Consider the following 14778-nt stretch of genomic DNA (forward strand, 5'->3'; position numbering starts at 1 on the left):
AGTAGTCAAAGGATACAAATAGATTGTTCATGCAAAAAGAAACTAATAGTTAATACACAAAAATATGTTAACTTTCACCATTAAAATGCAAATTAAATTTCCTACAGGTATTTACAGTATTCTTATATTCATAAAATACTTTATTCCTATACTCGCAAAAATAAGTTAGAATTATAAAAGTCAATGTTGGTGGGACTATGGGGAAACATTTACATTATAAGTTAGTACAGTCATGTTAGAAAGCAATCTTTTGCCTGGCCTGCAGTGGTGCAGTAGATAGAGTGTAGACCTGGAATACTGAGGGTGCTGGTTTGAAACCCTGGGCTCACCCGGTCAAGGCACATATGACAAGTAAGCAACTTGTGTGAAGCAACTATGAGTTGATACATCTCGCTCCCCACCATGTTTTTCTGTATTTTTCTGAAGTGAGAAGCAGGGAGGCCGAGAGACAGACTCTCACATGCGCTGGACCGGGATCCACCCAGCATGGCCACTAGGGGGCGATGTTCTGCCCATCTGGGCTGTTGCTCTGTTGCAACCAGAGCCATTTTTTAGCGCCTGAGGCAGAGACCATGAAGCCATCCTCAGTGCCTGGGCCAACTTGGCTCCAATCGAGCCTTGGCTGCCAGAAGAGAAGAGAGAGATAGAGAGAAAGGAGAAAGGGAAAGGTGGAGAAGCAGATAGCACTTCTTCTGTGTGCCCTGGCCGGGAACTGAACCTAGGACTTCCACACGCTGAGCCGACGCTCTACCACTGAGCCAACCAGCCAGGGCCCCCATCACCTTTCTGTAAAATCAATAAATAAAATCTTTAAAAAAATAAGAAAGCAATCTTTCATATATTGTATGTGAAAAGAGTGACAAAAGCAATAAAGCATTCTATGTCAGGAACTCTGTATTTGAGAATATACACCAGTGAATAACATAAGAGAGAAAAAATCCTTTTCTCATAAAAAGTTTTATAGTTGGTAGTCATAATAGTGTAAGAAAAGGAAAACTACAATAATAGTTCAGCAACTGGGAGAGATTAAACAAGCTTTGGTACATTAACAGGTTGCAATAATATATAAACTCTAAATATGTTAAACCTTTAATCCTATAGGTGTATGGGAAATTATTGAGTATTGTTAGATTCAAGTACATGTATGTAAGTGGATGCATATTGGTAACTTACAAAAGTAAAAAGTTAGAAATGGGTAAATGGTACTTTAAAATATGGCAAATCTAATTTTTGGTGTGCAGACCTAAAAAACACCTTTTACTATAAAATCAATTAAAGATACAACAAAGGTCTTTAAAGAGTAATTGCTAGAAAGGCCCCTAAAAAGTTCCCTAAACTCATCATCAACTAAGTGTAGCAATGTAAGCAAGGGGCCTGAAATAAAAGGCAAGAGAAGCAACTAGAACTCAGTCCTCCACTCTTCTGGGGACCTCTCCCAGTGCTGTCTTCTGGATATCCCTTGAGAAGACTCATGAATCTTAATCTGCTTTCTGTCTTTGCCACATCTAATTCAATAGAACTCAGGCAAGATTTTCTATATTACACAGGCAGATACCACATATCATGTAATACAGGGATCCCCAAACTTTTTACACTGGGGGCCCGTTCACTGTCCCTCAGACAGTTGGAGGGCCGGACTATAAAAAAAAACCTATGGCCCTGGCCGGTTGGCTCAGCGGTAGAGCGTCGGCCTAGCGTGCGGAGGAGCCGGGTTCGATTCCCGGCCAGGGCACACAGGAGAAGCGCCCATTTGCTTCTCCACCCCTCCGCCGCGCTTTCCTCTCTGTCTCTCTCTTCCCCTCCCGCAGCCAAGGCTCCATTGGAGCAAAGATGGCCCGGGCGCTGGGGATGGCTCTGTGGCCTCTGCCTCAGGCGCTAGAGTGGCTCTGGTCGCAACATGGCGACACCCAGGATGGGCGGAGCATCGCCCCCTGGTGGGCAGAGCATTGCCCCTGGTGGGCGTGCCGGGTGGATCCCGGTCGGGCTCATGCGGGAGTCTGTCTGACTGTCTCTCCCTGTTTCCAGCTTCAGAAAAATGAAAAGAAAAAAAAAACAAAAAAAAAAACCTATGAACAAATCCCTATGCACACTGCACATATGTTAAAGTAAAAAAACAAAACGGGAACAAATACAATATTTAAAATAAAGAACAAGTAAATTTAAATCAACAAACTGACCAGTATTTTAACTGGAATTATGCTCTCTCACCACCAATGAAAGAGGTGTCCCTTCCAGAAGTGTGGCAGGGGCCGGATAAATGGCCTCAGGGGGCTGCATGCGGCCCATGGGCCGTAGTTTGGGGACCCCTGATGTAATAGATATTTTCATGGTGTTAAATATATAAAAATAAAAGAGTATGGACTTCAAAGAGGCAATAGAAAATCAATTTAAAAGACCTAAGAGGCCCTGGCAGGTTGGCTCAGTGGTAGAGCATCGGCCTGGCGTGTGGAAGGCCCGGGTTCGATTCCCAGCCAGGGCACACAGGAGAAGCACCCATTTGCTTCTCCACCCCTCCCCCTCTCCTTCCTCTCTGTCTCTCTCTTCCCCTCCCGCAGCCAAGGCTCCATTGGAGCAAAGATGGCCCGGGCGCTGGAGATGGCTCCTTGGCCTCTGCCCCAGGCGCTAGAGTGGCTCTGGTCCTGGCAGAGCGACGCCCCGGAGGGGCAGAGCATCGCCCCCTGGTGGGCAGAGCGTCACCCCCTGGTGGGCATGCCGGGTGGATCCCGGTCGGGCGCATGCGGGAGTCTGTCTGACTGTCTCTCCCGGTTTCTAGCTTCAGAAAAATACAAAAAAAAAAAATAATAATAATAATAATAAGACCTAAGAAAATGAAAGAAGAGAAGAAAAAACAGAAAGCAGAAGGAAAACATGAATTGTCCCAAAGTAAGACAAATATTCCAGATTCATGTCTGTTGCACATAGTACCTTACCTCTCATATTCTAACCTCTTCACAAGGTAAGTATTGTTCTTCCTATAGTCCTGTAGCTGGTCTTCTTGTCGAAGAAATTCCTGACGAAGCTCAGCAAGTTGCTCTAGCCACACAAGGTAAGAATCAAAGAAATAAAGTTTACTCACTTTAATGTTTCCTAGTGAGAAGTTATGGGATGTTTAAAAATTATATATACTTCTCAATTTCTTTAGTCAGTTAAATTATATAAATAGTACCCCATTTAATTGCCTTGGCATATAACATTTGCTTTTAATACAAGATAGCCCTGCCTGATCAGATGGTAGCACAATGGATAGAGCATCGAATTGGGACATTGAGAATCCTGGTTCAAAACCCCAAGGTCACTGGCTTGAGCTCAGGGTAAGGGTCACTGGCTTTAGTGTGGGATCATAGACAGCGCCCCACGGTCACTGGCTTGAAGTCCACGGTCAATAGCTTGAACAAGGGGTCACTGGCTCGGCTGGAGCACCCCCACCCAGTCAAGGCATGTATGAGAAGCAATCAATGAACAACTAAAGTGATGTAATTACAAGTTGATGCTTCTCATCTCTCTCCCTTCCTATCTCTCTCTAAAAAAAAAAACAAAAAAAAAAAAAACAAGAAAAAAACCCCTCAGTGGCTTTCACATCTATAAAAAAAATTGCACATCTTTTCACATTATATAGACATATAAGCTGTGAAAAAAGTACCAGAAGAAAAAAAACCCCACCTACACACAGCATTAAACCTACCTGCTTTATAAAAGTAGGCAGGAAAATCATATTTTTTAGACATGCTTGCAATAGGTACAGAATTCAAGGTTTCTTTTTCATTTTAAATCACATTTGACTCCCAACTTGGATGCCAATCACTTTAGATCTCATTTCTGGTTCTGCTACTGATACTAGGTCCACATATACCAAAATTCCATTTTCAAAGCTCATAATTCCTGGACTAGGGCTGAAAGTTTTATTTATAGTGAATGATATAAAATTCCAAACTGGAAAGTAAATTAGAAGCCAGGCCAGATACTCTTTTGTGAACACCTATCCATAATCAGTGACCGCACATTTTCTAGAAACACTGTCCTTCATCTGATGCTATAAATAAAAGAAATTCAGCCACAGAAATATCATTTTCTTAGAAGATGATTAGAAAATTAGCTAACAGCCTTAGCAGTTAAAAGTAGGTAAGGGGCCCTGGCCGGTTGGCTCAGCAGTAGAGCGACGGCCTGGCATGCGGGGGACCCGGGTTCGATTCCCGGCCAGGGCACATAGGAGAAGCGCCCATTTGCTTCTCCACCCCCCCCCCTCCTTCCTCTCTGTCTCTCTCTTCCCCTCCCACAGCCAAGGCTCCATTGGAGCAAAGATGGCCCGGGCGCTGGGGATGGCTCCTTGGCCTCTGCCCCAGGCGCTAGAGTGGCTCTGGTCGCGGCAGAGCGACGCCCCAGAGGGGAAGAGCATCGCCCCCTGGTGGGCAGAGCTTCACCCCTGGTGGGCGTGCCCGGTGGATCCCGGTGGGGCGCATGCGGGAGTCTGTCTGACTGTCTCTCCCCGTTTCCAACTTCAAAAAAATACAACAAAAAAAAATAGTTAAGGAACTCTTAATTTTTACAAAGGAGAACAGAAGTCTATTCTACATAAGCAATATCCATTAAGACTAAAATATAGTGTCTACCTATAATGTACCAATATTATAGGTATAATCTCTCTCTCCTCTCTAAAATCAATAAATAAATTCTAAAAAAAAAATAATAGTAATAAAATAAAATATCGACCTTTCATGAGGGCTTATAGAATTAGTCTTATTACTTCATAGGCACTCCAAAAATGCTTGGGATATAAGTTTTTATAAAAACATATGTAAACATCTATTTATAATGTAATTATATAGAAATATAATGTACAAAAATGAACTAAAAAATATATCAAAGTGCTACTAGTGATTATGTTTACTGGTGGAATTCTGAGCACTTTATTTTTTCCTCTTTCTAGATTTTATTGTGGCACCCTATCTGTGGCAATGACAACAAATAAAAATTTTGAAGTCACATGAATATTCACTTAGGTATATAAATAAAAGGTTTAACTATATGCATAATAATAGCTGTTATATAATAATCAGGTATGGAGAGTAAATAATTCACATAAAGTACTTGTATTTAGTAAATATGTTTAAAATATTCAAGCCATATTTTTTATTTTAAAAACATTTAATTGAGATATAACATTGTGTAAGTTTAATGTATACAACCTGTTGATTCAATTCACTTACATATCGTGAAATGATTACTATTGTTGCATTAGCTAACACCACTATCATCTCACATAATGATCATTTCTGTTATGAGATTTTTTTTTTATTTTTTATTTTTTATTTATTTATTTATTTTTTTCATTTTCTTTTCTGAAGCTGGAAGCAGGGAGAGACAGTCAGACAGACTCCCGCATGCGCCTGACCGGGATCCACCTGGCACGCCCACCAGGGGTGAAGCTCTGCCCACCAGGGGGCGATGCTCTGCCCATCCTGGGCGTCGCCATATTGCGACCAGAGCCACTCTAGCGCCTGGGGCAGAGGCCACAGAGCCATCCCCAGCACCCAGGCCATCTTTGCTCCAATGGAGCCTTGGCTGCGGGAGGGGAAGAGAGAGACAGAGAGGAAGGCGCGGCGGAGGGGTGGAGAAGCAAATGGGCGCTTCTCCTATATGCCCTGGCCGGGAATCGAACCCGGGTCCTCCGCACGCTAGGCCGACGCTCTACCGCTGAGCCAACCGGCCAGGGCCTGTTATGAGAATTTTTAACATGCACTCTCTTAGCAACTTTCAAGTATATGAAAAAGTATTGTTAACTATAATCACCATGTTCTATGTTAGATTCTCAAAATTTACTCACTTTATAACCAAGAGTTTGTACACTTTGACCAACATCTCCTCATATCCCCCTCCCCCTCCCACCCCCATACCATGGTAACCACTATTCTAGTTTCTGTTTCTATGAGTTCAGTTGAGCCACATTTTTAAATTTCTCTTCCTAATCTATTAATTTTCCAATATGTAAACATGGTGGCTCTCTATAGTTTTTTACCCATTACCCCTACTTGAGATAAAAGTAACAAATCTGAGGTCAAGTATCCCTAAATAACATATTCAGCTTGTTACTGATCTCTGGTCCCATCTCCTAAAATAAAGGGCCAGAGGTAGCAGAAGCTCTGGCCTCTCTGGCTTTGGATGTTGGGTCTACAGAGACAATGAGATCCCAACAGATGGCAGTGACAAAAAGCTTTGTAGTTTATGGTGTTAGCCAATTCAGAGAATCTGTGCTCAGGCAGGAAATGTTCTAGAATTAAAAAGTTACTGTAATTTAATATATATATATATGATATAACTATATATCAGCACTACCTAGCAGCTATTAGGGAATAAACTACAATTGGTGATCTTTAGGACTCATGGAGACTTCTTTTTCCTACACCGTAAAATAAAGTTAGCTAACTTTACCCTCAGAATGAATCTGAGGTTTTAGTATGATTTCAAGATTTAGGATGTCTTCTCTGCCTCTCCACAAAGGTCATAACAATATTTGAAATTATTTTATCTGGAAATAAAGTTTTCATTTCTAAATGGAGATAAATGGCTTAAAATATAACTGACAAAGAAAAATAAAACATCATAATGAGTGAGTCCAGGACCTGAAAAATGCCAGATTTCATCCTGTTTGAATACAGGCAATATTATAAAACAGAGAACTAACTTAGTGTTTTGAGTGGTCAAAATAAAGGTTTAAAAAAGGAAAGTAAACAGAACAGAAAGCAAAACTAAAGACAAAATTTTCCAATAACACAATTTTACTTTCAACTGATTGCCATGTTTGTTTTGCTTTGCTTTGCTTTGTTTTTTAAATCCAAAGATATTCTGCGTCTAGTGTGGCTGCTTTAGGTCAGCACAGCAAGATTCCCAGAGTAAGTAACTTAACATGAGGTCAGGTCTATGGATGACTGTGCAGGAACTTCAATCTCAGTGACACCAGGGTATGTTATAAAGGGGCATGGCCATATTCCCTCAATTCAACTTCAAAAGAGTGGAGATACAGTTAAGAAAGGAGTGGCCTATGAAAAAGAAAGCATTTACTTCCAGAAAATTTTTTATTTCAAATTTTCTTTAAGTAATAGGTGAGCTATTCAAAATAAATTAGTGTATACTAGAATATTCATTTATTATGTCAGGAATTTAAAAACAACTTTCATTCCTCTTATTTTCATGAAAATATAACTACCATAGGATTTTTTAGGGTCTTAGTGTATACTAATTCCATTATATCCAGTATTATTTTCAATGAAAATAGTCAAATGTGGGTTTTATAGTCAACTTATCAAAAAGTTTGTATCAGCCCAGGCTGGACAACTCAGTTGGTTAGAACGTCCTCCTAATGCACAGAGGTTGCTGGTTCAACCCTTGGTCAGGGCACATCAAAAGCAGATTGATTTTCTGTCTCTCTCGCTTTCTCTTTCTGGGCAATAAATAAGTAAATAAATTAATTAATTAAATTAAATTTTAAAAAGTTTGTTTCCGTAGTAATAGTTGCCAAGGTACAAAAGTGACACTAATAAAATTCAATCTTAAAACTGCACTGAAATCAAAAGTTGTTAATTTATGAGTTTAAACAAAGCCTTTTCTCTGCTAAAGAGTATCATATAAAATTTCAAAACATCTCAAGATCTACTTCGATACATACTGTACAATAAAGAGTTTTACACAGGCCCTGGCTGAGTGGCTCAGTGAATAAAGCGTGGAATTGGTACACTGAGGTTGCGGGTTCGAACACCAGTCAGGGCACGTAGAAGCAATCAATGAGTCCACAACTAAATGGGACAACTAAGTGAAACAATGAGTTTATGCTTCTCTCTCTCTCTCTCTCTCTCCCTCTCACACATCAATGAAAAAATAATTTTAAGGTTTTTACACAGTAACACAGGTTGTCATTTTCTTTGACATATACTAACAGAAGCCACAAGATTTCTTACTCAACTGACCTACTATTGAGAAATATACTTTGATGACAAGCAGAATTAATATTACCAGCTTACAGTTATTCTGTGATGACCTCAAATTTCATAAATATATCTTTATTTTATAACCATTTTGAACCTCTTTAGATAGAATTAGATAATATATTTTTATCATTCTCTTAGAGAAGCCAACCTGAGCTGGCTTTGTAATTTATTGAAGTCTTGCTGTCATCTAGCGAAAAGGCATTGGTGAGATATATATTCATTCTTTATAACCAATCCTGGTGGCATGAGAAAACGAAGGCCCAGTGAAATCGTGTGACTGCCCACATCCCACAGTGTGATACTCATCCCCCTGGGGGTTGGGAACCTTTTTGGCTGAGAGAGCCATGAACGCCACATATTTTAAAATGTAATTCCATGAGAGCCATACAACTACCCGTGTATGTTATGCATTATCCAATAAAAATTTGGTGTTGTCCCGGAGGACAGCTGTGATTGGCTCCAGCCACCCGCAACCATGAACATGAGCGGTAGGAAATGAATGGATTGTAATACATGAGAATGTTTTATATTTTTAACGTTATTTTTTTTTAATTAAAGATTTGTCTGCGAGCCAGATGCAGCCATCAAAAGAACCACATCTGGCTCGCGAGCCATAGGTTCCTGATGCCTGTCCTAACGATTTTGCTAAATGAAAGCAAAACTTCAATAAATTACCAAGTCAGCTTAGGTTGGCTTCTCCAAGAGGATAAAAATATATTACTTAATTCTATCTACAGAGGTTCAAAATGGGTATAGAATAAAGATATATTTATGAAATTAGAGAGTATGTATTACCCATATACATAAACTTAAAGGCACTGCATGCAAAGTTTTAAAATACATAATGTTATAATGAAAGGGTTTGAGGAAGAAGAGTGGTCCTCAGACCCCAAACTCCAAATATGGCCAGCAACAGTGTGAAGTAATGTAAACAAAACATAGAGCTTGTTCTCCTTAGCCATTCTTTCCCAAAAAAGCTTTGGGCATCTCCTATCACTTCATCTAAGTGAAAAAATATGTATCTTCCCAGAATTCTAAGTAAAAAAATATGTATGTTCTCAGAGTATCTTAAACATTAAGTTTGGAGGACCTGTCCAAAGCATCCCTAAACCTGATTGGATTATTTTAGCAGATTGGACACAGTACAGAGGGATCACCCCTTACCTTTTCCTTAGAAATTTAATGGCCTCTGAAGGTATAGCTTAATTTTCTTTGAGGATTTTTACAAAAAACATTTCATTGGCCTGACCATGCGATGGTACAGTAGATAGAGCATCAGCTTGGGAGGCTGAGAACCTAGGTTTGAAACCGTGAGATGACTGGCTTGAGTAGGGGCTCACCTGGTTTGAGTAGGGGCTCACCAGCTTGACACAGTATCACCAGCTTGAGTGTGGGATCAAAGACATGACCTCATGTTTGCTGGCTTGGGTCACTGGCTTAAAGCCCAAGGTTGCTGGCTTGAGCAAGGGGTCACTGGCTCAGCTGGAGCCCTCTTCATATGGTCAAGGCACATATGAGAAAGCAATCAATGAACAACTAAGGTGCCGAAACTATGAGTTGATGCTTCTCATCTCTCTCCCTTACCATTTGTCTATCCCTCTCTCTCACTAAAAACAAAACAAAACAAAACAAAATATTTCATTGCATGAACTCTGCCTACAGCACCAGATTAAAATGCTGGCCTCAAATTTTAACTTTTATCTATTATATATAAAGCAGTATTAAAATTTTTTTATTATATCTTAAGACTAAAGGATAAATGTTTGTCATCAGAGGAGCTTTGTTGAAAACCTTTATTTCACCTGAATAGGAAGTGGCACAGTGGATAGAGTGTTGGCTTGGGATGCTGAGGACCCACGTTCAAAACCCCAAAATCGCTGGCTTGAGTGCAGGCTCATCAGCCTGAGCTTGCAATCATAAACATTAATCCACGGTTGCTGGCTTAGCCCAAGATTGCTAGCTTGAGTAAGGGTTCCTGGCTTGGCTGGAGTCCCCGCACCCTCCATCAAGGCACATATGAGAAGCAATCAATCAACAACTAAGGTGCCACAACTATGAGTCGATACTTCCCATCTCTTTCCCTTTCTGTCTGTCTTTCTCAAAACAACAAGACTTTATTTAATTGATCTGTTTTACTAGTCTTAATTCTTGAGGATTTTAGACATTTAGTGATCTTTGTTTATCTTTAATCTGTAATTAAGTTTCTTACCCTTTAAATGATGTATGTCTGCCATCTGATATGATATGTTGCTCTGTAGTTTAACCTGAAAAAAATTAAGTTCTCATTTTAATAAAGAATATATAGTTCTGTTCATATTTACTTTTTCCACATTCACTTTGTGTTTGATCATAAACATGAAACAAAAACCCTTATAGTATGTACACTACCTCTCTCCAAAAAAATAAAGATAAATTGATATTGTAATACTCATTTTAAATTTGCACAAGAATATTCATTTTACTTAATATATAGTTTAACAACTTTCACAAGTTTTAAAGTTTCTATTGAATATTGCTTAATGGTATGTTTTTTCAAAATCTTACCAGAAGAGACCTCTTACTAACTCTATATTATAAAAGAATGAATTGCTTGATTCATTAATGTCAAATCAAAAGTAATTAATGCTTAGCATGCTTCCATAGAATGACAGATATTACACAGGACTCACTGCTGTGGTCACTGTACACTCTAGGAGAGAACAGGAGAGTACTGTTGTATTTTATATGACAGAAAATGTTGGTCTAAGCCAGAGGTGGGCCTGCGAGCCAAATCTGGCTTGCTGCTTGTTTTTGTAGGGATGGCTAGCTAAAGATAGTGTTTACATTAAAAAAAACATAATTTTTTCAATTACAGTTGACATTAAATATTATATTAGTTTCACCTGTACAACATAGTGATTAAACATTTATATAACTTAAGAAGTGATCCGCCCATAAGGGGTTTTTACATTTTAAATGATTGGGAGGAAAAAATAAATAAATAAAAAGAATAAGAATATTTCGTGAATTTTGTGAAATTCAAATTTCAATGTCTATAAATAAAGTCTGATGGGAAATAGCCACACCCATCCACTTACATAGGTCTATGGCTCCTTTGGGGCTACAGTGATTTTCACAAAGACCACATAGCCTGTAAAGCCTCAAGTACTTATTATCAGGCCTTTTACAGAAAAAAATTGCCAATCCCTGGTCTAAATTAATAAAATTACAACAGAGAAATAAATCTATATGAGAGATATTAAAGGGAAAGAATGAATCGTCTTGTCATGTGATCTGGTGTAGGAGTAAAAGAAGCAATAGCAAGGATGATGTCTATTTCTAAAACAGGGGGACTCAGATACATAAGATTGCAATACTTCAAAATAGGAAAACACAGGAAAAACAGATTTGGAGTAGGAGGAAGAAGTATGGAGATGATTTTTCAGATTTGGACCTGTTGAATTTGAAGGCGCTTGTGACATACACAAGAGAGCTTCAGTAGGCAGTTGGGTAAGTGGAGTTCAGGCCCAGAGTCAAAGAATCATTAGCACAAATACGGCAATCAGGAAATGAGATCACAGATGAAAGCTGCAGAGGCAGTAGGAAAAACTAACACCAACAGCTATATGATCAGTTGATCACTAAGAAGGCTCTCTAATAACTTCTAATTATCCTGTGTTAACTTTCTTTCCCATTTTCTTTTTTTTTTTTTTTTTTTTAAATATCTTATTTATTGATTTTTTTTTTTTTTTTTTTTAGAGAGAGAGAGGAGTGAGAGAGAGAGAGAGACAGAGAGAGAGAGAGAGAGAGAAGGGGGAGGAGCAGGAAGCATCAACTCCCATATGTGCCTTGACCAGGCAAGCCCAAGGTTTGGAACCGGCGACCTCAGTGTTCCAGGTCGACACTTTATCCCACTGCGCCACCACAGGTCAGGCCCCCATTTTCTTTATTTCATAATTCATTGTTGTTGTTTTTTTTGCATTTTGCCCCTCCAAAGAACATAACCATCCTTTACTCTTGTTTTCAACAAGTTTCTATTACTTTGTTTTTTATCCATTTTTACGATGCTACTCTGTACTTTTTTCCCCCTTGTATTCTTTATTTTAAACTTGCTTTTGAAATCGCTAGGGAGATGCTATTTTCGAATACAAGGCTATGGGTGGCCTAAACTTTCCTGGTTTGTCTCTTTTATATCTTTATATCCTTACAAAACTTTTTAAGGGAGGATGGGAAATTCAATCCACAGATTACAAAAGTAGTAATGGGTTATATGGGCAATACTGCTTTATTCTTATTGCTTTAATTTTCTCTTCAATCTTCTTTATTAAGAATAAAGACACTGATTTCCATGGCTCATATATGAAGTCCTCATATTTCAAAAAGCTGGCTTGGAACAACATATTTTACATGGTATTAAACAGAAAATAGCATATTTAAATAAAAGCCTTTACTTAATCCAAGCATACTGAATTTCTTTCCCACCCCATTTCTTTGCTATGTAAGAATTTTTCAGTTAGCTTCTCAGACCCCCTTACAGCATATTGTTTCATTGGCATCTCATGATCTCTGCTATTCCTCTCCATCTTTCCAAAAATTCTGAGAAAAATCTTAGATTCAGTAGTTAGTATTATCAGCAGGAACGGTCACCAATTTCTTTTAACTTCCTATTAACACTAGTTACACTGTGCTAGTTATCTCACCTTACATTTATGCCTTTGAACAGAGGTGCCAAGAATTTGCTTGAAGCTGTCACAGAGCCCACCTGGCAGATCATTAAACCCATTAAATCTCTTTCAGCCACAGTAATTTTATTATCTTGCTCACTTTTAGAATCTAGATGTCTGCTACTAAATTATCTGTTCATCTTTTTGACATTGCAATATCACAGGCATCTGATCCCTTTTCTCTCCACATGTATACCTCACCCCCCAAATTCTTTTTTTTTTTTAATAAATAAATTTTTATTTTAATGGGGTGACATCAATAAATCAGGGTACATATATTCAAAGAAAACATTTCCAGGTTATCTTGTCATTTAGTTCTGTTGCATACCCACCACCCAAAGAGAGATCGTCCTCCGTCACCCTCTATCCAGTTTTTTTTTGTACCCCTCCCCCTCCCCTTCCCCCTCTCCCTCCTTCCCTCCCCCCCCCCCCCCCCCCCCCCCCCCGTAACCACCTCACTCCTGTCCATGTCTCTTAGTCTCGTTTTTATGTCCCACCAATGTATGGAATCCTGCAGTTGTTTTTTTCTGATTCACTTATTTCACTCCGCATAATGTTATCAAGATTCCACCATTCTGCTGTAAGTGATCCGATGTCATCATTTCTTCTAGCTGAATAGTATACCATGGTGTATATGTGCCCCATCTTCTTTATCCAGTCTTCTATTTTTTTTAAACAGTGATTAAAAGCCTTTAGGCAAACTCTTGGCCAATACAGTAAGAATCCATAAAAGAGTAGTGTCCTTAACATGTTCACCAAGTCCAAGTTGGCCCCATCACTATGCCAAATTCCTGAAAAATGCACCCCAACTACAGTTCAGTCTGTTAGGAGCTGTCACAGGGAGCAGGAGTCCAGGAAAAGTCCACACATCCAGGAAAAGTCCTCATGGCACTGGAATTGTTGTCACCATTCTATACTTTGCAGCTCATGTCCAAGTCCCAATGACCGCTGCTTCTAGCTGGTAATGATTCAGGTAGACTGGAAAAGCCATTTGCAGTATGCGTGGATATGGAGCTTCTGTTCTCCTCTGCCTAGAGAGATGAGACCAGGTTGCGTGCAACTGTGGCGTGGAGCCACAGTCTTTCCCTGGAGCTCTGCGACTGTGGCATGGTCAAGAGAACCTTGGTATACACTAAGTCTCAGTGTGGCTTCTTCAGTGTCCCAAATTCTTATCTAGCTTCTAAAATGGTTTGATAAAGAATTCTTCTAGCCTGAGCAGGCAGTGGCACAGTGGATACAGCATCCGACTAGGACGCTCTAAACCCCAGAGGACCCAGGTTCTAAATCCCAAGGTCTCCAGCTTGAACGCGGGGTCATAGACATGATCCCAGGGTAGCTGGCTTGGGCCCAGAGGTCACTGGCTTGAAGCCCAAGGTCGCTGGTTTGAGCCAGAGGTCACTAGCTCTGCTGTAGTCCCCAAGTCAAGGCACATATGAGAAAGCAATCAATGAACAACTAAGATGCTTCAATGAAGAATTGACGCTTCTCATCTCTCTCCCTTCCCGTCTGTCCCTATCTGTCCCTCTCTCTGACAAAAAAATAAAAATAAAAAAGAATTCTTCTAACATTCAATGCTGTCCTTTTAAGAAAATCTGAAAGTGATTATACTCACCACGAAACTACCTCCCCCCTTTTTTTAAATGAAAGAGACAGACAGACAGGAAGGAAAGAAGAGAGATAAGAAGCATCAACTCGAAGTAGCGGCACTTGAGTTGTTCACCAATTCCTTCTCACATATGCTTTGCTTGGGGGCCTCCAGCTGAGCCAGTGACCTCTTGGTCAACCTAGCGACCTTGGGCTTGAGCTAGTAGCGACTTTGGGCTTCAAGTCAGTGACCTTTAGGCTCAAGCCAGCGACCATGTGACCATGTCTATGATCCCAAGCTCAAGCTGGTGACCTCGGAGTTTCAAATCTGGGACCCTCAGTGTCCCAGGTTGATGCTTTATCTACTGTGCCACCCTAGTCAGGCACCATGACACTCCCTTGTGTATAAAGCAATAACTTAATTTTGGCTTTAATCTTATGTTTTCTACCATCTTTTTCAAAAAAGTTTTTTAATTGATTTATTTTATTTTTTAAAATTAATTTCTTTATTT

The 14778-nt window shown here is 39.6% G+C and overlaps 1 protein-coding gene across 4 annotated transcripts in view; it reads right to left on the reverse strand.

Moving 5' to 3' along the window:
• The window catches only part of GOLM2 (golgi membrane protein 2), a 123716-nt gene that overhangs the window by 73828 nt on the left and 35110 nt on the right, over positions 1-14778 (reverse strand). For all 4 annotated transcript variants that reach the window (XM_066341612.1, XM_066341614.1, XM_066341611.1 and 1 more), the window contains exons 2-3: positions 10189-10243; positions 2931-3033 (exon numbers count right to left, since the gene is read on the reverse strand). In XM_066341612.1, the coding sequence (XP_066197709.1) occupies positions 2931-3033; positions 10189-10243 (158 nt within the window). The remainder of the gene's footprint in view (positions 1-2930; positions 3034-10188; positions 10244-14778) is intronic.

This window comes from Saccopteryx leptura, chromosome 6, assembly GCF_036850995.1.
Source record: "Saccopteryx leptura isolate mSacLep1 chromosome 6, mSacLep1_pri_phased_curated, whole genome shotgun sequence".
Lineage (NCBI taxonomy): Eukaryota > Metazoa > Chordata > Mammalia > Chiroptera > Emballonuridae > Saccopteryx > Saccopteryx leptura.